Source organism: Merops nubicus, unplaced genomic scaffold (assembly GCF_000691845.1).
Source record: "Merops nubicus isolate BGI_N331 unplaced genomic scaffold, ASM69184v1 scaffold1779, whole genome shotgun sequence".
Classification (NCBI taxonomy): Eukaryota; Metazoa; Chordata; class Aves; order Coraciiformes; family Meropidae; genus Merops; species Merops nubicus.
The window spans coordinates 99,026-124,647 of record NW_008632829.1 but is presented as its reverse complement, the minus strand read 5'-3'; the positions used below and the strand labels follow the sequence as shown (position 1 = coordinate 124,647).

At 42.6% G+C, this 25,622-nt stretch overlaps 1 protein-coding gene across 1 annotated transcript in view; it reads right to left on the bottom strand.

Annotated features, from left to right (window-relative positions):
• Nucleotides 1–629: 629 nt before the first annotated feature.
• ADAMTS17 (ADAM metallopeptidase with thrombospondin type 1 motif, 17) overlaps nucleotides 630–25,622 on the bottom strand; it is a 110,230-nt gene continuing 85,237 nt past the window's right edge. The window contains exons 14-17 of the mRNA XM_008948008.1: nucleotides 24,447–24,651; nucleotides 19,907–20,059; nucleotides 4,214–4,391; nucleotides 630–1,090 (exon numbers count right to left, since the gene is read on the bottom strand). Coding sequence (XP_008946256.1) covers nucleotides 939–1,090; nucleotides 4,214–4,391; nucleotides 19,907–20,059; nucleotides 24,447–24,651 — 688 coding nt within the window. The 3' untranslated portion in view covers nucleotides 630–938. The remainder of the gene's footprint in view (nucleotides 1,091–4,213; nucleotides 4,392–19,906; nucleotides 20,060–24,446; nucleotides 24,652–25,622) is intronic.

The window sequence follows — 25,622 nt, the reverse complement described above, 5'->3', positions numbered from 1 at the left end:
GCCATCTTATAAAAAAAAAACCCAAACAAAACCTGTTCAGTCTTATTATCTGATTGAATTCTAAAAACAGGAGAGAGATTAGGCCAAGCAATCTCTCAGTGTGCTCTGCTGGATTGAATGATTTCTGGCTTCTCCCATCTCATGTAAATGGTTCTTGCTTAAAAATAACTATCTACTGCTTTTAATAGGCTTCCATTTCATTAAGCTCAGAGAAAAACTAGGTTTCATAAAAGAAACTAGATTATTCCAGGGAAAAGAGAGAGAAAGGATTGTTTTTCAAAATTAGGAAGAGGAGCAGTCCCTGTTAGTTGCTCTAAAAAATGTGGATATAATTGTACTGAGTTTTCTGTAGGAATTTCAGAGATGTCCATCCTCCACTATCAGTTTTCACAAGCTTTTACAGCAAATCCTCTCTTTAAATTAAGCCTTTCATTTATGTGTGTCCCTCCAAGCCCACTCCACAATGGGATAGCTGTTGGGAATTGAAATTATCAGATGAAAGCCAAGATTAAAAGATTAAGTAATGTCTCTACCTTTGCTGAATTATTTTGCCAGAGGCCTTCCTCCATGGAGGTACCCATAACCTTAGTCAAAGTAATCACTTTGCAACTCTTGTCCTTTTCTGTAATGGTAGCAAGCCATCCAGTGGCTGGTGATTTAATATATTAAAGTAAAAAGCATTAATGAAAAATGTAAGGATGTCAACATTAGATCAAATGAATGGCTCCTTGAGATGACTCTTTCTGTTTGTTATTTTTTTTTAAGGTGGATGAGTGGATTACTTTGGTATCCAGTCTGTAGAATTAGTTTCAAGTCTTACTAGGTATGCTTTGGAATCCACCACATTGTAGCAACTCATGAAGTTCCAGTACTCAGACCTACTAGTCCGTGATTTACATACAAATAGCTGTAATACTCTAAGAAGTAGCACAGGTTCATTAACTCTTCTGCTGCATCTTGTTTGCATAAAAGTCTCTGCAAGTCTGGCAGCAGCGCTGGTACCACCGCATGTCTTGGCACAGGTTCTTCTCCCGGATCACCCTGCAGTACACTGTCCACTGGTCGCCTGTGCACTTGTACGTGAGAGCAGCTTGGGACAAGAAAAGAGAGGAGAAACTGGCAGATTAGCCAAGACCAGCATTGCAAGTGGGATCAAAATCACTGCAAATGAAGGAGGAAAGGGCCCATCTCGCTGTCAGCACTGGAGACCAGATGATGTTCTTTGTTCCCTTACTGCAAGGGCGTAGCTGGACATGACTGAGGAGCACAAGCCTCCTCAGCACCTCCTCGTTGTATCTGTTTTGTCTCAGTGAGAAATGGGCCCAGATGAGCAAAACATCTACAGCATCAGCCTAGATTTAAGCACACGAACACCGCAGAGCAGTCAATGGGAAGCTGTGTGCTCTCAGGGAGAGGGCTTTGCTAAGGCATGCTTCAGAAGCACCCATCATCCCCTTGGTGGCAAACACACTTACAGAGGAGCAAAATGAAACCCGGCCTGATGGATGTACAAATAAATTAATTGGAAGTAAAAAGAACACTTCTGAGTGTAGTAAAAACAGAAGGACAACAATTAGCTATTGGGAGAGGGAATGGATATCGCAGCCTCTGAGGGTGGCAAAAAATGATCTAATTAAAGAACATCAAAAGGTGCTGACCCAGCAGCATCTTGAGTCCCTGGTTCCTCACCTCTGCTGGATGAAAGCAGGAAAGGCTCTCAGCCTGTATTTAGGTGTTGAGTCTTGGTGCCAAGCACCAGAAAACAACGGCAGCAAAACTTGTAGGAATGTCTATCACTGAGGCTTCATTCAACAAGAAGCAAAAGGTTGATAGAATCTGATGAAATGAAGTTGCACTGCCACAGAAAAAGGGGAAAGTGAGGCCAATTTAAAAAATAAACCTTAGAGAAAAAGAAATGAGTGGAAGTGACCATCCTAAACAGGGGGAGGGTGGAGCTATTTCTGAGTCTGCCAGCAGTGGAGGGGCTTTCTGAGAGATGAGATCTGCAGCACTCCCCGCTGGCTATGGTCCCAGCCAGGCACAGAAAACGTGATGTAGCTGAAATAATAACACATCTGGCAAGAACATCTGAGATAGACCTTATAAATCTGAGAGGAGAGGCTTTATATACTAGACACTGAGCCACAAACAAGGCTAGAACTCTGATATTTTAGAGGTTCAAGGTCTCTCATAGGTAAAGTGAGACAGGAGTTGAGGAAGTGCCATGGCTCAGGTGCCTGAGGGACAGAATAAACCCTCTGAACGTGTCTTCAACTGAGGGATGCTGGAGACGAGTAAAAGGCAAGTGAGGTGAGCTCCTCACTTAGATACTTCTGAAAATGTTACCTGGGATGAAAAACGTTCTGGACTGGGGACAAGGCAGCATGGGTTTTGCAGCCTACTGGTTGTTTGAGTTTTTTTTCTGTATCATCTTTTTGGTGAGGTTTACATTGCAGAAAACAGAAAAAATTTTGTTTAAGCCATGGCTCAGGTGCCTGAGGGACAGAATAAACCCTCTCTGAACGTGTCTTCACTGAGGGATGCTGGAGACGAGTAAAAGGCAGGTGAGGTGAGCTCCTCACTTAGATACTTCTGAAAATGTTACCTGGGATGAAAAACGTTCTGGACTGGGGACAAGGCAGCATGGGTTTTGCAGCCTACTGGTTGTTTGAGTTTTTTTTCTGTATCATCTTTTCTTTCATTGCAGAAAACAGAAAAAATTTGTTTAATCCAGGAAGAACTGTTTATAAGCAGGAAGGGCAAAACATTCAATGATATCTCTTTCTGCTAATATCAAATATCATTGTTTCTGGCCCTGGTGATTCCAAGCCTGGTTTAGAAACAAATGCATCCCAAATTACATGCAGATTACTTTCAGCAGGGGCTTGAGCCTCCTCAGTCTTCTAAGCACATGAAGTTTTTATTGCTTTGTCCTAAAATGTGAATTAGGATGGATTTCTTGTCTCATCAGTGTATCAAGGGCTTACTTCTCAAATGAAATGTTTTCTTTTCACTATGCTTTTAGTGCTAAAATCTCTAGGAAGTACTCTCATACATTTTTAAACAAAAGAGGTCAGAAGCTCTTCAGTAGGACTGTCCTTGCAAGAACAAGATTTCCCATTATTCTCTTAAACATCCGTTAAAGTTTTGGGAAGCAAATTTCACTCCAGAAGCTTCAGGTCTGATCCTAGTTTAAGTGCTGTTTAATATTGGATGGTGCAATTAGAAAACTGCTCTCTATTACTTAGCAGCTCCACCTTTTCATGTGTATTAGAGGACTCTTAGTCTCCAAGCCCAGCTCTGCTAAGAGGGTGGAGACTGTTCTTTCTGGTAAGCTCTCAGCAGCACTGTTTACAACCCAGCCTTTTGTACTGGAGAGCAAAGGGAGGCACCGAGGAGGTTGTGTCAGTGTAGCTGATTCAGTGTGGCTTAGTTCAGCTTCATCTTACCAGTGATGATGTGTGAGATGTAAAGTAACTAGCTTGGTTCTTGGAGCTGTGGCTCTAAGCTGAGCAAATATGATGTGAGAAATCATGGATTCCCACAGCTTTGTATTAACAGAAGCATTCTTAACTGGAGCCATTTCTTAAATACAGTGTTAAGGTGTTTCAGAAACCACACTGCTTATCACCATATTGTCATCTCAGCCAGGCACACAGGGGATGCAGGGAGGGTGAGGAGAAGGACACTGACAGAAAATCAAAGGGTTCACAGGAAAAGCCAAATTAATTCATCAAATTAATTCATCAAGCCACACTGTTGTGGCAGCAAATGAAAAGGAAAAAAACCCCACAGTGATGCTCTGCTTGTCAAGGTCATGTACTTTCCTTGGGGCAAAGATGAATAAATCATCATCATAGTTTCCACTCAGTGCAGCAAAAGCAGGGTGTGAAGGTGTTTGTGAGGGAGAAAGATATGCCTGTCAGCTCCCTCACCTCTGCCATCAATCAGCCTCCCTCCACTTGTGTGCTCCTGTTGGGCTCTCAGGTCTAGCACTGCTGAGTGCTCCAGCTTGGGCAAAGCCTGAGGCAGGGCTCAATGGGTAGGAGAGGACCTATCCACACCAGACCTTTAGTCTAGAGTCTGACTGGGGGCCCTCTCCCGATTTCTGGCCATGGGCAATCCCCTGAGGCCCCACTGTTATCACACTGGGACCCTGGGCTTTGTCTGGTCCTTGGCAGGTGGCATCTTCCCCCCAGGGCCCCTCACTCACCAAGTCTGGGCGAGGTAATGGTGTTGACGTTGATCTTCTCGTTGCAGGCCTCTTGGTGGCACTGCCTGTAGGCCGCGGGCTTGGCCAGGACGGGGCACTCGCTGCCGTGGCGCCCGGTGACTTTGTGCATGCACTGCACCACGCGGGACTGGAGGCCCTTCCCACAGGTGGAGGAGCACTGCAGGAGAGAAGGCACTGAGACACGGGCCAGGCAGTGTAGCTTCCAAATCACACCCGTACACCGGAAACATCACTGCCAGATCTGAAACGTGCAGCAAACTGGCAGCTCGCTGTGGTGCTGAGGGCTCAACAACAGGGTCACCGTGTCAGCCAGGGACCCTTCCTACAGCTCTTGCTTTTGTCCATGATGATTTTGCAGCTTCAAGGAGTCCTGCGAGCAGAGGGAACCGTCCTGGCACAGGGAAGGAAGCTGTTGTCTTTCTGTCTGGACTTGCTCTGAGTCCATCTACACCCACTGATACCCATGAAGTTCAAGCAGGCAGAGTTGCAATTCCCTCCACCAGCCACAAAGAGGCAAAGCTGGAAAACTGTCCTGTTTCATTATGGACAAGCACCTTCCACCTCTCTCTCCATGAGGGACTCGGTGGTACCTCTCCAAGTAGTGTAAGGTCTAGCAAGGCTTCCTCCACAGACAAGATGACCCCTGCCAGGCACTGCCAGAAGATAAAAGCAGGGATTATAGCAGAGGCAGGCAGCTCCTCCTGCATGCCCAGCCCTCTGAGAAGCTCTGTTCTGGCACGTGAGAGAACACACCAGGTATTCAAGCATTCCCTCTCAGCTATCCCTGCTAACCGTCTGGCACTTGTCTGTCCTCCTGGGAGCAATTGCAAATTGTACTCCACGAGTTTTGGCCTCAATGAGCCAGGAGGCCCAGCCTGTTTATATGCTCTCATTATTGTCATACAACTGGAGTCCTTACCTCTCCCTCCCTCTTCCTCTGGCCCAGTCACTTGTGATTTACAATGTCCTACTTGCACGTTGTTCAATTTTAATAAAGCAAACACAGTGAGCACAGTGAGGTGCACCAGCTGGAGTTAATAAAAGAACCTTGTATTTAAAATAAAGAAACAATGGGTTGCAGGACTTTGGTAAGATTCCTATTTCTGCTAAAGCCACACACAAGCAAACGATGGGGGTGAGGAGGTGGCGAGGGAAAACTCAGGAGATACAATTAGGATGGTGTAGAAACACGTTTTCTGTCCTCTGCTGTTTCTGAACAAAGTCAGGGCACTGGAGCTCTCTCCCTGAACAACACTATCACCTCAGCGTGATAATTCTTAAAAACAGCATGCCCAATATTGAAGAAGCTCAAAAGATGAGCACCACTGAGGTAGGACTGAAGACCAAGGACGAAGGACATGTATGCAACGTGGATGTTTGCAAGACTAGGACTCAGGGGCAAACGATCACATGGATAGATGGGGGCCTCCACCTCTCCCATCTGTGGGGGAGAGCACAGCAAAGCTGTGGTTGTCTTCTTCTGGAAGCATCATGAGAACCCCCTGCTGCTTCTCAAGTCAGTTGCTGAGAGGCCTAAGAAAAAAATGGCCCTAGATGAACAGGACCATGTGAAATAGAGCTGGTGGAGTCCTGCTTCAGACAACCCACTGCAGAAATACATGTACACAACGTGAACAACTTTTTTTCTGGGTAGGAGGAGTTGTAGGATTAGTGAATCCTGTTGTCAAAAATAACAAACTCTTCACCTAATTGTTTCCTTTAGTCACATTAATGACAGTTTATTAAACAGGCTTCCTGCATTTGGGGTACTTACAGAATTTGCATTTGCTTTTCACATAATTTCCTCCCTGTATTTCACCTGCTTTTATTCCTTTTCTTTCTCCCAGTGCCTTCTAGGACTGAATTTCTCCATTTGGAACAATCTCTGGCTCAGATCCCTTCAGGACATTGCCATCAAGCTGTCCTGCTGTGCAGCTCACCCCTGTGTTTCCAGCTACGCAGCCCACTCCAGACCTGATTATTGTATTCTGAAGGTATCTTCTGTGCTATATTAAAATTTTAAATGTATTTTGGAACTTTTTTTTTAAAAATAAGTCTTTTTAAAATAAAGGGTTTTTTTCTCTTTACATCCTCCTTATTTCAATTTAGAGTCAACACACCAGTTTACAAGAGATTTTTTTGCACTTCAGCTTTTCAGATGTTGAATTTACAGCAAAATTTGGTCGCTGTCTATTAATACCTCAACAATGGTTATGGTATTTAGGACTCTGCTGAATGAGCCTTTCCCTTGTGTGCCCTACAGTGAGCTATTCCAAAAAGCAATTGTTGAAGTCCCTTATTTAAATCCCCTTCATAAATTTGGCTTCTGCAGTGAGATGCAGGCATTTTATTAGTCTTGGGTGTCTCTCTGCTCTTCCCCAGCACTATGTGCTCTCCGTGACTTCTACCAGTCTGAAAGCCAGCTGGGCATGGCCATGACATTTGGATTTATAGTTAACAATTTTTATCCTGATTAATGCAACTCTTAGGCCCTTCCACTTCACTAGTCATACGCAACCTCTAATCCCCAGGATTTAAATGGCACTTTTAGTTTCCAGAGTGCTTTACTCATCTTAATCCTCACAAAACTCTTTGCAAGGGGAGTGAATTGTCCATCCATTTCACAAACAATAGCTGCTACCACACAGGCATAAAAGAACCCATCCAGACCATGGGGCTTCTTCACATGACTGTAATATGGTGAGTCTGAAACCTCTGCCTCTGGCTTTTAGGCACTCCCTGTGCTTACAGATGCTCTTAATGGGGACATGGGGCAGGGAAGAAAGAAAGTAAGAATGAAAAAACATTTTTTCTCATAAGGTGAATGAGGTTTTCAGATAGATACCAACATACAAACACTCACCTACCTTTGTCTGTGTTTCTGTCTCTGCATTTGTTAACCAGCAAGGAGGGCAAGCAATGAAAACTTTTTCCACAGACACTGCCAACTCCAATCCTTAGACAAATAAGAGCAGAGATTTTGCCCGAAACAGTTTTATTCCTTCTCCTGGGATACTGGGATCATCACCTATGCTATGCAATTAGTTTTTCACAGCCAGGAAGACAGATTTTAACATCTTTCTTGAACTCTTTTGGGCTTGGCAGCTAAAGGAAGGTTAGACATCTGGCTTATTTTAAGATGAAATTTTCAACTCTGTACTTGGATAGTCTCTTTCCTAGGAATTTCAATAGGAAATAGGAATAGATACAAAATACATACAAAGGGGGAATTGTTACTCATGCTGCACTATGAGAAGAGGACATCATTAAAAGAGGCATAAAAATCAAACTCCAAGTGAAGAGCAAATTCCCATAAATACCTTCCCTCCTACTCTGGACACCTAAATTGCATTGCTATGGTCTCTCTGGTCCCAAATATTTATGGAGCAAGTAAGTGTAACCACAGAACAACTTTCAGGGCTAGATTCACTCTGTGCCCTCTGATACAGGACCCTCAGACTTAGGCACAGGTTACAAGGAGTTTGAGTAAGGAAAGGTGCTGTGGCCTTGTAAGTCAGAGGAACTTCCAGGCAGCCAACAGCTGCCATGGAGAACGTGTCTCTTGTGCCAGGGTGTGATCCTGATCCTGAAGCACCTGATCCAGCTACTGCACCACTCTGAGTGGAAGTTCCACTGTGCAGAACACTGAGAGGCTGCAGTGCTGCACAGTGGAACTGCACTGATTGTATCCAAAATGCTGCTGATGGACACTGGATTTCATGGTCAAACACTGAATTCTCACACTGCTATTAACAAACACTCTGATCACTGGAAAAGCCTTTACCAGCATTGATGTAACCCTCGAGATACACACACGTTTTGATGCCATGATGGAGAAAAGTGACTTGTGAATGTGAAGGACTGGTTTTTGGTGGATTTCTGCCTGCCACCTGAGCTGCTACACAAGTACCAAGAGAAAACCCACAAGCAACTTGCTTGCTCTGAGAAGCTTGGGACTCCAATAAGTAGTTGGACAGAGAAGCCAGTGTCAAAGAAAGAGGTGGCTTTTCCTTCCTCTAGGCCCTGCTGGTGATACTGCCATCAGAAAAACACATGCAAAATTCATGTAGTTTAACCATGATGCACTGAACTGACAAACTGGGCATTGTAAATTGGAAGTCCACCCACATGCAAAGATCAAAGGATTGTTCAGCACTGTAAAAACGAGGGGGTTAATGAACAGTTACAAAAAGGGAACCTAATGAGAGCCCTTGCAACTTCCAGTTCAAACACTGCTTGAGAAGGCAAAAGGAATATAAGAATGCCTCCATGCACATTCTTTGGCAGTAACACGCAAGGCAGTGGGGATATCCAGAAGGAAATAAACTCACAAATTGTCAAGGCAGCAGCTGCATTTATCAGCTTGAAGAAGATTTACTCACTGACAAACTCCAACCCCAAGATCAAGCTATGAGTTTTCAACTGGAATGTTATTTCCACCTTAGGATACTGATATGAAAGCTTGAAATCTAACAAAGGTGCTGACAGATGTCTAATTGCTTTAAAAGCAAATGCCTCAGGAGAATATTAGGTATTAAAATAGAAAGAATTTACAGTAAGTGCTGAGATATGTCAGGGACTTCATCAACTCCTGATCTACAAAAGATAGCCAGAGAAATAGGGAGGAATAAGAATGAATGAAGCCAAGGCAAGGCTGCCCATGGGGCAGCTGGAGGAATGCCTAAGAGAGAGCAGTCCAAAGAATCCCTCTGTTTAGGCTTCGTGGGGACAGGCAAAGGTACAGATTTACCACGACAGAGGACAGGCTGTGATCTGTTCAGGACTGAATGGGATAATGAAGCATTGCTTATGCCTTTGCTAAGGGCTGCTGGCTAAGCAGGGATGCATTCAGACCATGTGTCACCTATGAAAATGTCACTTTCCTAACCTCTAAGAGAAAGATGTTGGCCTTTTTTTGTAAGAGACTTGTTTTTTCCAGTAGAAGGTCATAGCATCCCTTCAGCCAATCCTGAATGTCCTCCAGTATTTAGAAGGCTGATCAGTTGGAGGGAGATACAGTTCAAGATGACTGTCATAACTAAGCTGAAGGCAAGATGTGTTTTTTTTTTATCCATCACTCTGCAGTCAACTGATGTTTAAAGATACTGGTTTGTCCCCAGTTTGCTGGAAGCTGCTGAAGCCAAGGATAACACCATGGCTAAAGCTCCAATACTCAGAGATGGAGTCACGCTTTACTGACTTCAGAGTTCAAGTATTTCAAGGCGTTAGGATAGGGCAGAGTGTTTTTTCCCCCAGGGGTCTTATTTCTTGCCTCTATGAAAGTCAGAAAGAAAGCAAGACAAGTTCCTATTAATAAGATTCTAACACAGCATCTGAGATGAATGACAAACGTCCTGTAATTGCTCCATTCCTGAGACTTTAATAGTATACATGTGTGTGCTCTGCAAGTCAGTGCTCCACACACCTTAACATCAGGCTTTTTATGAGGATCACTAATTTAAACTCTATAGTTCTAGCTGAAAAGCAGCATGCAATATGCTTTCATAAACACCAGGTCAACTTTCACCATGGCATCATCCTAAAGAAAGAAATTTCTGTCTTTTCACTGATAACATCTAATTAGCCTGAAGCAACTGTAAGCTGTTTTTCAAGCTTCCTTGTTCTTTTCTTTTCTTTCTTTTTTTTTTCCTTCTTTTTGAACCCCAGATCTGTAAAAAGAACATATCTGGTCTTGCTTACAACAATCTTTCATTTCGAAACTTTTGTGAAGTGACTGATTTGTTTAATTTAGCCAAGAAAAAATGCATGCCCTCCTGACTCAGTTTGGGAAGAAACCATAAATTACAGCAGAAAATGCTCATGGCTGATGTGACAGTATCGTAGAAGGAAAAGAGAGGAGCAATCTGCAAACTGCCTACAGCTGTACTTCCCAACAGCATGACCCTAAGGACCAAGACCTGACCAGCACCTCCAGCATGGCTCTCTGTGTAATTAAGTGTGACTTTGCTATTCTGAAAAGTTCCATTGTGTAGAGTTCAGAGATTAACAGCTGAATGCATGAATGTTCTGGGCAGTGATGGTGCCCCTGAGTACTTGTGCAATGCAGCCCAGGTGGATGCTAATGAGGAAATGGCTTTCAATTTGTTATACCAATCAGGCAGAATTTACTTCTCACAAGCTTTCAAAGTGGATTTCGAGAACAGGATGAAGCAGAGATGTGAGATGTTTTGATCTGTGGCATGTATGAAGTGGAAACACTGTGTAGCTTATCCCACCTGCAAAACCTGCCAGGAAATCATGCTGAAAAACACCTCATGTAAAAGGCATAATTAACCTAATTTTAAGTAAGCTAGATAGTAATGGACAACTATGCAACCATGGGAACCCATAGCTCAGCTCAGGCTGGCAGCTTCAGGATTTGCTCTGCCTCTACAGCAGTGTGTGCTGCTTATGCTGAGCAAAGGGTTCATGGGCTACCTGAGCTGCAGTCCCACGCTGACTCCTGTCACAGATGTTAGCCTCAAAGAGTACCTTGGGAACTGAAGCTCCATTGAACACAGATTTTAGTTATTCATCAGTTAATGATCAATGCTATCTCAATGCAAGGTATTTAAAAATTAATTAAACTAAAGACTCCATTAGGACTACTTAATTTCAGCAAGAGGCTGTTCATCTCTGTCATCTCAGTCCTGCCTGAGCATTCTCTAGACAGGGAGCTACTCAGCTTTGAAAGGTGTGAGGCTGAACCAACACTGCACTTCATCTCTTTGTACAGTCCAACAAGGGAGCACCAGCAGGCTGACACTAATTGTTCCTTAGAGATATTCTGGAGGATTGTTGCCTTCATGCCTCAGTAGTCATTAGAAAGCTCATAAGGCTATTGGAAAGACTGCAAAATTACAGCAGTCCCTACTAGTGATACACATTGTGTGCTGCAAGGATTCAAGGGGCAAAAACCTCTTTGGATGAGTAGCACAAACTTTAAATGGTGAATTACCCACTGTTCACATTTTTAAAAACATGATCTTAGACACAGTAACATCTCAGAATAACTCAGAGAAAATGAATGCAAATATTTGAACAGGCTTGTCTTTCATGCTTTCTTCTTTTTCATATTAAAAAAAAAAGAGTAAAATAGTTATGATGGAATTCTGTTTCCAAACCACTGATCTTGGTGGGAGGCTTTAGTTCTCCATTTAAAAAAAATGCACTTATTGAACTAGGCTTTTAAATAAGGAATATCAAAAAGGAGAAGTTATTCTCCCAATTAATAGGATCACTGGAGCCTACCTTGGAACATGAGGCAATGTATTGGAACACATGACAGAACGTGCCCCCTTTCAGACAAAGCACTGATGAACGTGGTCTTTTTTGTAGCACTTTCTCCTTCACTGTGGAACCATCCAAATAATTTGTACTATGGACGTTCCCAGGAACTCCAGCAGAGATGAGCTGTACAAACTGTTGTGCAAGCAAGGAGAAGCCATTGCCTCAGAGGCACGAGCAGGACTCAGCCTCTGCAGCCCAGGGTCCCAGGGGAACAGCACAGCCAGCCAGCACTGCCATCGGCTTCTCTTCACTTTCCATGCCTTGTTTCCCAACTGCAGCTGCATTGACTGGGGCTGGCAGTTGACACAAGTCCAGATAGAGGCTCAGCCTTGGTTTAAGGCCATTGTACAATATTTCCACCTCTGACCATAAGATGTTTCACAGACGAAAGGAATGAAAGAACAAAAGGGGTGGGATTCATCTTACTGAACCAGTTGTTGATGTTCTCTTGGAGATCAGCAGAGTAGCGTCACCACTTCAAAGGGCAATTCAGCCTTTTACTAAGGAATGGAGATGAAAATACTGCCTGGAGCTGCCTGTCTTACAATGACTGTGAATGGAGCCTAACAGCTATCTCAAACAGGGCACCTAAGGCGGCCAGGAACCAGTGATGGGAATTTGCTTGCTGGACCCATGACCATACAGAAGTCTGTTGTTGATATGAGCTGCACTCATAAGAACTTTCCATTCCATGGTTCTATGAACTTTCCTTTCTAAAATGCTTATTTCAAGTGGAAGTAAAAACCCTGTATTTCTAAGTTCGTCCACAACCAAGTGATCACTTGTACTCAGTGGTACAAGGCAGTAGAAGGGCCTTGGGTTGGGCTTTAAGCAGCCCAAGGTGACAGATTTGTGAAATGGCAGGAGGAACATGGAGATATCTCCCCTCATGTCTCCCTGTCTGAGGCTTTTACTTCCCAGCCTTTTTCTCAGAACTCTTATTCTGGATTCAGGATGGTTCACTTCTCATTTACCTAAATTCGTGGAATAAAATCATAAAGGAAACCAGTGTTCTCAACTCCAGCATGCCCTGCACTGACAGTGAAGAGCACAAAAAAATAACCAATAGCCCCAGAGCTCTGTCGTATGTAAACTGCAAACCATGTGCCACAATTCTTCATTTTATGCTGAAATCATTAACTTATTGAAGTCACTTGGAGTTGGCCAGATTTTGATGGGTCACTGATTTGGCCCTTAATATTATAAACAAATTGATATAAAATTGATTCCACTGCAGCAGAACAGAGGAGTGATTTCTGCTTTGTAAAACAAACATTAGTTTTCTTCCTTTTTTTATTCCATGCATTTCTTCAGTGGAAGTTAAACTAAAGGTGATGGTTTTAGCTCACCATAACTCAGAAGGGTACTATTCTGCTTCAGAAATGCACAGCAATGGCTTTCTGTCTTCCTTCTACAGGGCTCCATGAAATTTTTACTAGAATAGTGGCAACAGCTTCCCCAAACTGAAGAGCATCCCTTGCTGCTATAACCAATTTTGGGGCATTTGTTCTCATCCTTTCTAGTGAGGAGTACTCTGAGATTAGCTGTTGGCAAGAAAGGCTGTGGTTTGCACATCAGGGATCACATGCCAGAGGAACAAACCATGGGGAATCACAGCTCACAGTACAACTCAGAGCAGCTCCTAGGGGCAGTAGTTAGCTTTAGGAGACTCTGATGCTGTGGCTCCTGGTCACGCCTAAGAGCAGAGGGTTTGAATACGAAAGATTGTTGGATCCTCTCCTGTCACATCCAGCTCATGTCACCTTCTGGAGGACAACTGACTTGTATCAGTGAGGCCTGTGGACAATCTTCCAACATCAGTTTCTAGCTATAGTGCTGAATGCACATGAGCAGCCATAAATCATGGATTTTTTTCCTGAGCCAAAGTGAGTAAGCAGCAGGAAAGGGTCTGTCAGCTGTGGTTTGAAACTACGACTGCAGTTTCAAGTGACCATCCCTCATACAGAATTTTCTCTCAATTCAACAAGAAAAGTCATTTTCTCCAAGGTAGAAGGAGATGAACTTAGTTATAACCTTTATGAAGAATTAACAAGTTGTCCATAGCTTATCATAAACAGATGGTGGACCAAGCCATGAATCTGTAATGAATGTTAGAACAAAGGACAGTTTGCTTCTATATTTATAACAGCTTTGAATATACCTCTCAAACCACAGCTGTCCTTGATTTACTCTTTTTATCATGTAATGTGAATTAATCATTAAAAGTGAGGCATACAGAGGATTCTGTTGACGTTCCCAAACATTTGGAACTCAGAAAACATGCCTTCCTGGCACTGGAAGATTGTAGAGTATTTTCTGAAACAAACGTAACCCAAACCCAAATCCCAACCCTGACATGCTTTTTGGTGTAATGCAAGACTAGAGGTTTTATGTTTTAGAGAATACAATCTGCTGTAATCCTGCCAAAATGATTAATTTGCAATTACAAAATCCTTGTTACCACCCATTATGATGAATGACTGCTGATCTTCAGGATGAAACACCTCAACATCTGGCACAAAACCAGTATTTTTCTTATAGGAAATTAGATTTTTTTTTCCTCCTTGTTGTTAATACTCTCCTGGGATGAGAATCCATAGCCAGCATTTCATAGGCTGAGCAAAATACTGTAAAGAAACTGCAGCTCCTGATGTCCAGGAAGGGCAGGTGGCTGTAGGTAATTTTTCAGACGTGCTTTATCACTGCTGACACCTTTTGGCAACAAGAATATTGTTTAACCTCACACTTTGCCAAGCTGATCCTTACTAGTGCTCTCCAGTTTCTGGAGTGTACAGTCTTTCTGTATTCATTGAAAGTAGTGCCAGGTGGTTATATGAGATGGAAAGAGGTACAAAAAGATTTCTCTTCTACTTTCTCTCCTGGTTGAAGCCCAGCTTCATGTCATAGATTGCTGTTTTCACCTGAGAGAGTGAATCTGTGATGGCTCCTACATGAGACCCAAAGATCTTGCACTGTCCATCAGGTCAGATTCTGATCTGCATGGCATTGGCATAAGCCTGAATTAACCAAAGTGGCTGAATTAATCTGGGTTTACACTAATGTAAGAGAGACTGATATCTGACCCACTGTGCTGAGTGAGATCCTTGGCTGGTAGCCAACGGGTTGTAGGGAAGAATGAGAGACAGTTACCCTGGATTTACATTGGGTTATCCGAGATTAATACAGGCCTTAGTATTTACAGAGCACCTACTGTAACTGCACAGAAAAAATATGGCAAAGCCAATATATTACAAGGCTTCTGTGTGTCTTTCTTCTTCTAAAAATCTTTTCATTGGGCTATGTAATATAATAGGTTAACGAGCTAAATTGTTGCCTGAGGGACAGAAGTCGTATGTTTAAACTTCCACCCCTTCTGAAAATGCCCCCTTGTGAAAGTCAGCACCAACGATGGAGCCAGTGTATCTGGCTTGTAATTCTACCTTCCCTGATATAATACCAGTTAAAAGGAGAATAAATGAAACTGGGAACCCTGAACCATTCTGTGCTATTGGCTTGAAAGACAATGCTTCAGTCACAGGATGGAAATAGAGGATGTCAAGGCATATAAAATAGGGAAACAATTAAGTAGAACTGGAAATGAAGAAAAATCCATAAAAATCTTGTGGAGAATTGCTCCTGCTATATAATCTTGCCTCTTCAGTTACAGCCTAGAAGAGCTCAAAAGCCATCTGGAGAAATGGAACTCAGGAAATACAGCCTTGGCCTGTACGTTTGCCCCCGAGTGCTTTCCCTGAAGGGGAGAGAGCTGAGGACACGGTGGGAGCCCTCGGGTAGTTCAAAAGCAGTCCCTAGTGCTGGTCACCTTCAGGCACCACTGTCATCACCATAGTTAGCCAGAACATCACCTGCACCTCCCTGCAGCAGGCACCCACATCATTTGGGACATATGTTTTCAACAGCAGGAGTTGAGATAGATTTCCAGGTGAAGTCAAAGTCCTGCAGCTGCTCCCTTCAAGCACAGCAGATGTCATAGATTCAGGCTCTGGGTCCCACCAAGCTTCCCATGGAGCCACACACATAAAGACACACGTTCTGTCCACTACCTGTCCATATTTGTCACAGTAAGGATATAAAGTCAAACTTGACATAAAGTTTGTCAGCAAAATAGAATTCCTCAGGAGAGAATGAAGTTGCTAAAGCACCAAGAGGCATATTTGAAGCAGCCCAAGAGTTCTGAGGCAAGTGCTGGGAAACTGAGCAACCTCTGTTTGTTCTTTTGACCAGCACAACTACAGCAACAGTTTAAAAATGCTTCCAGTGCTAGAACATTTAACAGCTCAGATTTCAAACAAGGAGGAACTATTTCAAAGCAGAACGAGTGTATGAGATGTTTGTTTCTTTAACTGAATGCAAACTGGATGTGGAATTTCCTTTTGGAAGGAAGAGCTGAATGGGAGATGGCTTGGATTTGTACATTGCGTCATATATAAAAAAGGGTGATATAATGAACTGCAATTCTGAAGAACCCAGGCAGCAATAAAAGAAATGATTTCAAGTTAACACCTTCAGAGGGTCTCTTACTGTGCAATCTGTCTGTCTACTAGGCTCAAAGACTCTGGGCCAGGAAGAGTTTAGCTATGTAACTCCTAATACCAGTGCTGTGTTTGTGTTAAATGCTAAATGTAATAATTCTATCCCTTTAAGATAAGGGGTTTAAAAGAGAAGCTGCAGTAGTGCATATTTAATAGCAGTGCCAAGGGAGGTTACACATGGCTACTAATAACAGAACAACACTGTCTTTAGAGCTACAGTACACAGCCTGTTAATCCCAAGCACTGGACCAACAAAGGTAACCTCAAAGACATTGAAAATAACTTTAAAGACCTGGCCCTGTGGGTTTGCAAAGAGAACTTCATGCAACACTTGAAATACGCTGTGACTATATTGGGAATATACAAATATCACAGCCAAGACTACTTGCTGAATCTGCTCAATTAGCTCCAAAGGCTTTCCACAGCTATAATATGCAGTAAAGGAGCACCTACGACAAAAAAATGACAGAAAACAGATTAAAATTCCTCTTCCCTAGAGTGTGGACAAGCAACGACCAGTGGATGAGGATTTGGCTGGTAGGTCCAGATTAAAGATAGCATAGCCATGCCTCCAGCCCTCACCTCTTCTCCACAGAAGTGATTCCAGGGTCTGAGAACATAAAACCACAATTTATCTGGCATAGATCTGGAGATTTTACTGCTGCCCACTCTTGCACCTTCTGAATGCAACAGGATCCAAGATCTTATATAGGATAACCATATTCACTGCTGTCACATGTGAGGTGAATTATTTATACAGGCCTGGGAGCAACTTAGGGAAGTGATCTGTTTTCTCCTGCACAGAGTCCATGTAGTCTATAAATACTACTAATAATAACATAAAAATAACAGTCTGTCACTACCACCCTAACAGCCTGCTCTATTTACAAGTTGTATCTGGACTTGACTTTTTAAATGAGGTTTTGCCTCTTTCTTACATGACACTCTGGTATCTTCAAAAGATCTTGGTTTGGGAAATTAGGGACTGGAGGCCAAGTCACCATTCAAGCTGTTTGCACATAACACATCAAAGCCCCTTATTTTAATCAGTGGTAATTACTACTGTTAGCTAAATCTTGCTTCCCTGATGATTCTCAACAATAAGTAATAAATGTACAATGCCATAATTGCAACAAGTTGTTGCTTGTCTTGAGATCAATTTTTATTAACAGAAAAAGTTTCCATCTTAGTCAGCACAAAGGTCCCACAGCAATTCTTACAGCACTGGGAACAAACACTTTACAATGGAATTTTGCCCTGGAAGTATGAATTTGAAAGAGTTCACTATAACCTAACTGCTGCAGACTTTGTGTTTCTCCTTAAAGGAGGAATTATTTTGAGCTGGACAACACAAAAGAGGAGTTGCTGATAGCTGTAAAGGCTCTCTCCCTAAGTCTAAGCCCTGCATTGAAGCTTCTGGATCACCATGATTGAAGTCCTCTACTCAGGGCTTGTGAAGAATTTAATTGCACACCAAACACTTCATCTCTGGGTTTCTGGGGCAATAAATTTGCTGCAAAGAATTGTATCTACCCGTATCCTTTTCTGTCAGTCCAGTGGTGCTGTCTCTTTACCCCTCTACTCAGAGAATAAGAATCTAATCGTGTGATCCAAGTGTCCAGTCAGAATTAACCAATATGTCTAGAATTTTAAATGCTCATTACAATCCAAACCTAAGTCCAAGAACATCCTGCTGGACTCATACAGGGTGAAATTCCTGGGAAGCAGAGAGCTGGCACAAGCTCTCTGCAGACAGAAGCAGGCCACATATGCAGCACATAAACTCCGTGCCCTTTTGCACAAGGAGGATCCTGATCCTGAGTTAAGAATTGCAAATAACAAGTGATTTTGCACTGATCCTGTCCTGCTCACATGCAGACACTAAATCCATCAACACTATTTCCTGTGACCAAAGTATGATTGCAGCCTCTCTAGCAGCAAGCCAACAGCTTTATCAGATTGGAACCATTCATACAATACTGAACTTGCAATCCATGTAATCAGTGAATACACAAGTATTTCATATTCCTCCTTATAAAGAGAATCCGGGTCAATTTGCATGCCAAAATGTTTTAGAATTGCACAAATAAATAAATAATGTTATTTCACCTGTTAACACACGGGAACTGTTTGTTTTGGCCAGCTTGCACAGACTCTGTGTGCCAGGTTATGAATAAAATAAAGTTCAATGCTCTAAACATTCTGTGAAACAAATTCCTGGCTCAGCATAAATACAAACCTTTTGTATGTGGCAGGTTCTTAATGCATTCCCCAGCACTGACACCATTAAATTAGTCTATCCATGCCAGGGTATATCCATATATATTTGTACTTCCTAATCATAATGTAAAAAAAATGCAATCCCAGATAAGCCAATTTGCCCATCCTGGGCCTCTATTTCACTGGAGCTTGCTTGCTGGAGTTTGGGGTTTTGGAATGCAAAATGCAACTACTGTATCCCAGTGGTTTCTGCACATGCTGTACATTCCAGAACACAAAGTAGGTTTTCTGTTTAAAGAACAGTGCAGTTCCAAAGATAAGATAAATCCAAACTGGAATATAATATTCCTGGGAAATTTTAGTTCTTGATGCAAATGTGAAGTCAGTAATGTAAAGGCTGTTTTATGATCAATGCTAGCAAAGGCTGTTTCTCACACTGCCAGGCCTCCTTCCCAAGCAAAACTACCTATTACTTTAAGATCTGAATGTGAATACAGAGCAGACTCTGCTCTGGTTTAATCCATTGCATTTGGGAATTAATTCCACTGATGTCACTGGAGAAACTAAATTCAGCCAGGCCTAAGTGAAGGTGAAATCCAGCCCTGAGGAAGGGACTGATGGTTTTGGCTCTGCCTTCAAATTCATGGCTTTCTTTCATTTCAGGTGGTTGGAAGAAGTCTAGGACTGGCCTACACTGTGTAGGTCCCAGACTAGCATGAAATGCAGCTGCACAGCTCTCGTCTTGCATCCGTGGTAATAAAACAGTGTATACTGTCTGACTCTGTGAGCAGGACCTGCATGAGGCAGAGGGACAGAATTTAGCTGTGTGTGCTCCCAGTTCCCTCTGTCTCTGTGTGGGCTTCTCCATGCCTCCCCTCAGCAGTATTCAGTTTAACAACAGTTCTCCCAAACCTTCACACTGATCACTTGTGGCTAAGAACACTGAGGTCCAGCTCGCCTCTTGGCTCCACGCTGCTGCTCTGAGTGAGATAAAACCTTTCACCACATCCCCCTTGTGAAATTTCCCTTCTCAGTGATGAGGTTCCTAACTCTAAGTGCAAATTTTTAACCCATGTTTACACTCAAGGAAACCAGCCTTCTGCTGTTTTCTTTCCAGCTCACCCAGACTGGGCATGCGACACCTCCTTAGATCCCTGCACTCCTGGAAGATACTGCTAATGAACAGTTTTCTTTAGAATTCCATCTGCTAGCCAGAACTGCTCCCAATTTGTGTTTTGAAATATGGAAAGCAGTTTTAGCTTTGTTTATAAAATAGGTTTTTGACAACAGGAGGCCCCCTGTGGTGGGAATCTGGTGTAGGTTTTGCCTTTGGATGGTTACGCTGTCAACCAATACTCATCCCTATCCTATTTGGAATACACTTCTCTGGATCTTGTTGAGTCATATCCAGAAGCCTGTCTTGCAATGTTTGGGTTACAAATGGAATAAAGGGAAAGTTTAAATCCCAGTAAAACCTCCAGTCAAAACCAGTTAAACTCTTCCTTCCCAAGTATTTCGACTTCAAATGAACACAGAGGGCACACAGAAGCACAGCACTCTGAATGTCTTTGCCCTTAGAAAGAAAATGCCATGTAGTGTTCACCCTTACCTTAGACCAGTCGCCTGTTTTCCATTCGTAACAGCCTGTGTGATCCTCACACTCTTCCTCATCTCTTGGCCTGGTGGCTGCATCACATTTTCCTTGAGAATTTGTGCAGGTCACTGTTCTTTTCTGGATGCCCTTGCCACAGTCTGCCGAGCACTGCAAAAGAACAGGTATTTCTTTGCTGTTACACCATGCCTAGAAATGATAATTTTGGTAACAGACCTAAAAGGAAAAGTTTGGTTTAGGAACACAGAGGAAAACTGATAACCTGTAAGATTTCCTCCAATAAGCTAAGACCCTTTTAAACATAAAAAAGTAACTTGAAAAACACAGTGTATACTTGTGAAATATTTTACATATGAAAAATGGTAATTCTGAAAATCAGCCTTCTTTCAAAACTATCAGTCATGGTGATAAATGCTTTTTTAAATCACAGTAGCAGGAGACTGCTGATACAAACACATTTCTGCAGTAGTTTGTGCACACCATGGCAGAGTCACAGTTCTCACACACGTTCTCATGTGAAACACACACGTGACCTTCACCCTCCCGTTTGCCATGTGCTCCTCACTACGTTAGATCTGAAGAACTTCAGATGTACTAAGGGGATAGCTCAGGAGAGGCACTTCTCAGTGAGCCCCAGGGTTGTGATCAGCTTCCAACCATGGCCAGAAAGCTAGCTGGGATGAAAGACAGAATTCCCTGTCAAAGAGAATGCCAAAAGCACAAGCAGGGGCTGTTTGAAGTCCTCTGAGAGAGCAGCATGCTACCAGAGCTGCTAGGATCAGTTGCTGAAAGAAGACTCAATTCAGACACTTGGGCACTCAAACGAGCATCCAGGTGAGTGAGCACAAATTACCCACAAGTGTCTTTGTACCTGGGCACTATGAAGGCAGCTTCTAAAGAGCAGAGATATCTGGTCACCCATTTGTTATCTCTGCCAATGGCTGGCTGGAAATTCTGTTCCACTGGAGAATTTGTCTTAATTTCATTGACTGTACTGGGTGAGAAAAGGACACTGACAGGAACTGAAACAGAATTTCTGTTCCAAATAGCCAGTTTGGTAATAGAGTAACAGATCTGCTGATGTTGTCACAGACATCTAAGTGCATGCCACTGCTGGTCTCTCTGCTCTTCATTTTCATGCCACTGCAGTGGTTAAGAGCGAGCCACTGGGGACAGGTGGGTGGAAAAATGATATATGTACCCACTGAGATAAAACTAACCTCCTCTAGCATGTCAAGTTCTCCCCTTGAGGGGATCAGCATGGAGAAGACAGTTGATTTGACACTGAATAAATAGTGAAGATATGAGATATTCTGTGAGGTCTTTTGAACGTTTTCCAAGAAGCTTCTCCATCCAGGGGGTCTATGCTGGAAACAAGCATCAGCTTGATATAAATTGCATCAAATGGACAAATCTCAGCATGCCTGTCTAACTGTCTTAAAAACACAATCCAGGCAGTTCTGACCTGCTGGCCTTGTTAAGGCCATGAATGACAAGCGTTTATGAGCTGGCAAGCAAACAGACATGCCTTTAAATACTTCAGAGCACTACAAAGTGACTTCTTGAAAATCTGGGAAACCTTCCACTTAATTTACTGTGTGCTGCTCATGGTGTAACATCTTTGTAAGGAGGACAATTGTACAGTTCTGCAAGATATGGGGAGGAATTCTTCCAGGACGTGCAGAATTCCAGAGACTGCTTTGCTGGACTCCTTGTAGTGCAAGACTTGCCAGAGATCCCAGGCTGGAGCTCCCTAAATGGTATCTTAAAGTCATGAATTTGCCCCAAGTTATATAGACTCTCCAAAATTATATATCATTTTCCTTACTCCTGAGGTGGACTCCTCAGGGTTGCACTCGTTCATCTCAAACTACAAAGCACAATATATAAAATGTTTGAAACCATCCAATTTACCCAGAGTAAATCAAACTGAAGTGGGAGTATTTTTCACAGTAGGAGAAGTCTCTAGGTGGGTTTTACAAGCAAGTCTGGGAAAAACACCAACTGTTTGTTCTTCCCACAAGCTTTTAAGTCATTCACAGATTAATACTGCATATACTTTCCTAGACAAAACAGCATTTGCAAAAGGTTTCCAACAGATCTTTGGTGGTCACATATAAATCACTCTCTTTAAGAGTTTTTTTTTGTTCCTCAAGTCTTCTGTTTTCATGAAGTATTTCTTAACACATAAATTTTACAGAGGTTCCACAACAGAGCAGTCTACAAATTAATATGCACAGTCCTTGAGTGCCCAGATGAGACCATTAGGTCTTATTTTATTAACAAATTACATAGGAAAATCCCATGAGGTTTTGTAAAGGAGCAACACAACTTTGCAGTTGAGACATAGTTCCTTTATTTGAAGGAAATCCATACTTTTTTCTCCTATAGTTCCCTAACAGTAGAAACATTCACCTTTTTTTCTGACAGTCTCTATTTTTGTCATTAAAAATGGGTTGAGCAGTACTTTGTCCAAAACAATCTCAAGTGTTTGGCAATAAGAGGGGAACTTAGTTTTTTCCACAGGGAAGATTGCATTGGAATTTGCTTTGAAAACACAGTTTTGATTGGGGACCAGACATCAGTGTGGTCAACTGGTTTTTTTTTATAACTAAAAAAGTTCAAAAACATACACAAGAAAACTGATTTATAAAATGATACCAATACTGTGATATTTACTCAAAAACATCAGATTAGAATGTTAAGGATTAAAGTGATGACCACTGAAGAAAGTCCTAGTTATGAGAAGTGTTCAAACTGGCAGAGCATCAAATGTGTCCTGGAGTCAACTGTGCTATGTAATGGCAGAAAAGTGCCAGAACAAGAATAGATTTAAAATCACAAGTGGGCAACTACAGACACGATAAAAAGTAAATAAAATTACCAAAGGAAAAGTAAACCAGTTATTGGAAAAAAAAGATCTAAAAATATTCTGTTTGCAAATGAGTTACGTGATCATGAATATGGAAGATTTCCATGCTGGGAAGAGTCTTCTGTAACTTGACATACTCAGTTTCATAACAAGGAGAGAGAAGTACCTGGGATCATTAACAAAAGACCCAGTTAAAAACTCCCTATGTAAATCAGGCAGGAACTGCACCACAAAACCAGTACCAGCTATAAACAGTTCAGCTGGTTCAGCTGTAAGGAATAAAGAGGGCATCATCTGAAAGGGTTACTTGTACAACACACAAAAAACCTACCAGACAACTTGTTAAAACTTTGGTGTGCTTCTCCACATCTTTTGAAATGAAAGAACTCAGAAAGAACACACCTCTCATGCATTGCTGAAGAGACACAGCCCCTGCTGAAAGAAAACTCCACTCTCACTTAACTACCACCTCACTTGCCAAACAAAGATTTCCTATTCACAAGGTGGACAATGGAACCACGTTGTGTTTGCTAAAAGCACTGTTCCTCAGTGCAGGGTCCCCTGTATCCTGAGCTTCTGTGGCTCAACACAGAAATGTTAAGCACATTTCTAACAATAATATTTTGCAAAAGTCCTTTAACAGTGTTTCCTATTCACAAGGTGGACAATGGAACCACGTTGTGTTTGCTAAAAGCACTGTTCCTCAGTGCAGGATCCCCTGTATCCTGAGCTTCTGTGGCTTTTAAGCACATTTTTAACAATAATATTTTGCAAAAGTCCTTCAACAGTGTTTTAAACAGGGGCTCACTGTTTCAAAATAGAGATGAATAACAAGGGAAGGTCCTTCCCACAGAAATGACTGTTGCTGGACAGTCCCATAACGTGGTTAGTCTGGAATGAGACTGGTAGAGCACTGTCAGCACTGCACCAAGAGTGGAAGGATTTTCTCATCATTCAGATGAGCCTAACAGATAAAAAATCAAAACTAACATGGACACCCTATTAGGACTGTAACTCACAAGGTACAGGCAAAGTTGCCCTGTATTAGCTGAGTCCTGGTCATGAACTGTAGGCATATTCCCAGCTCACTCTGCTGCTAAGCAAAACACAGGCTAACTGGCTAGACCACAGATCATCTGTATCTGAAATGCATTTATAGTATCTGAGAATAATTTCTGAACTCTGCAACTATGTGGAGATGCACTTTTTATCCAAAGTATAACCAGCTTTTCCATGTTCCTGGAATTACACAAAAGAAGGCTGGATAAGGACCAAAGATTGTACGTTCTCTGTAACATGCAGATGGTTGATAAATCTGGTATTTGTTTCATACCACATTTAAATGGAGCCAGAAGCTCTGGTGGGTTACTACACTTCTGGCCTCAGGTCAGTGAAATGTTTTTCCTTGGTGGTCAGAGTTTTCAGATGAGAAGATATAGTCACTATAGCATGATGCCTAAAACCTGCCTTAACTCATCCGATATGGAATACAAACCTCAGCTCCAAAGAGCTCAACATATGACAGTCCCACCAGTGCCCCAGTACTGTGAGGCACTGAGCATGCTGACTGTGACAACAGGCTTCACCTTAAGCCCTTGGCTGGACTAGGGACAGTGTACCCAGGGCTGTGAGCACTCTGGCTCCTTTCTTGAATCAAGTTCCTACCTTTGACCACTCGGATGCTTCCCAGATAGAAAGGCAGTCCCGTCCCTCACAGCTTTGCACTGTTGTTGGCTTGTTGCCAAGGCAGTAGAGGTCTCTTGTGTTAACATAGGTGCCATTCTGCAGCTGATAGACACAAGTCACGTCCCGGTGCTGGACACCTTTCTCACAGGTAGCAGAGCAGGGACTCCAATGGCCAGTCACCCATCTGGGAAGGAACCAGAGAAGGTACATTAAAAAAACTGGTGGGATAAAACATTATATGTCACTTAAAACCAATGAGAAACGGGCAACTCTTCCTAGACTTGTGGGCTCTTTGAGGGTGCTGTATTGCTGTTACGCTGAGATCACCTGATCCTCTACATCTCAGACCGTTACAATGCAAAGACCTCTCCTACCTCACTTTTAGTTCACCCTCTCACAGCTGCTGGTGAGATTCCACTTTTCAGATCCCACCTTTTTCCAGGATGTTTAATTGGAATCTCATCTTTTGGAAGTTCATGGCATTAGGGGCCTCAAAAACAGAGAATAACTGGCCACATTCATCCTTAGAAAATCTGAACTGAATTTAACAGTCAAGGTTCAAGAAGTACTTGAAAAGACAAGATTCTCCCCATAGAAAGTATCCCACAATGTTTTTTAAAGCTGCCACAGCTCACAGAATTGCCCTAACCCAACCTGGGGCTGTGTGTGTGTGGGTATTTCCCTATACCCATCCTTTCTCTGAGCCTTTGGGATTCATTAGCTTTGTAAGCACATTTCAGTTGCCATTTCCTTCCCCTTTGATCAAAGTGTGCTGGGAACAAATACATGGCCTCTTTTTGTTGTTTGCTTTGTTATGTCTCTAAAGGCTCTTTGGCAAACACCCAGCACAAGGTTGTGAGGTGTTTGGGTTCCTCCAAAGTGCTGCTGTGAGGAGTCTCTGGCTGTGGGCACACAAGGGGAAGGAAACAACCTCATCCTGCTGTCTTCCAGCTCACTGTAAGGCCAACTGAAAGGTTCCTACTGACTCCACCAAGTGCTGGAAGCAGCACTGTGGTTAGAGCTGGGCTACAAGGCAGCAAATAAAATGTCTAAGAAGAATCTGAATTAGGAGGTATGGAGGAGGAGGGATTTTTTTTTTCCCTAAAGACAAGAAGCATCGATCTTTATGCTTCCTGCAATCTGTCAATGAGGAAC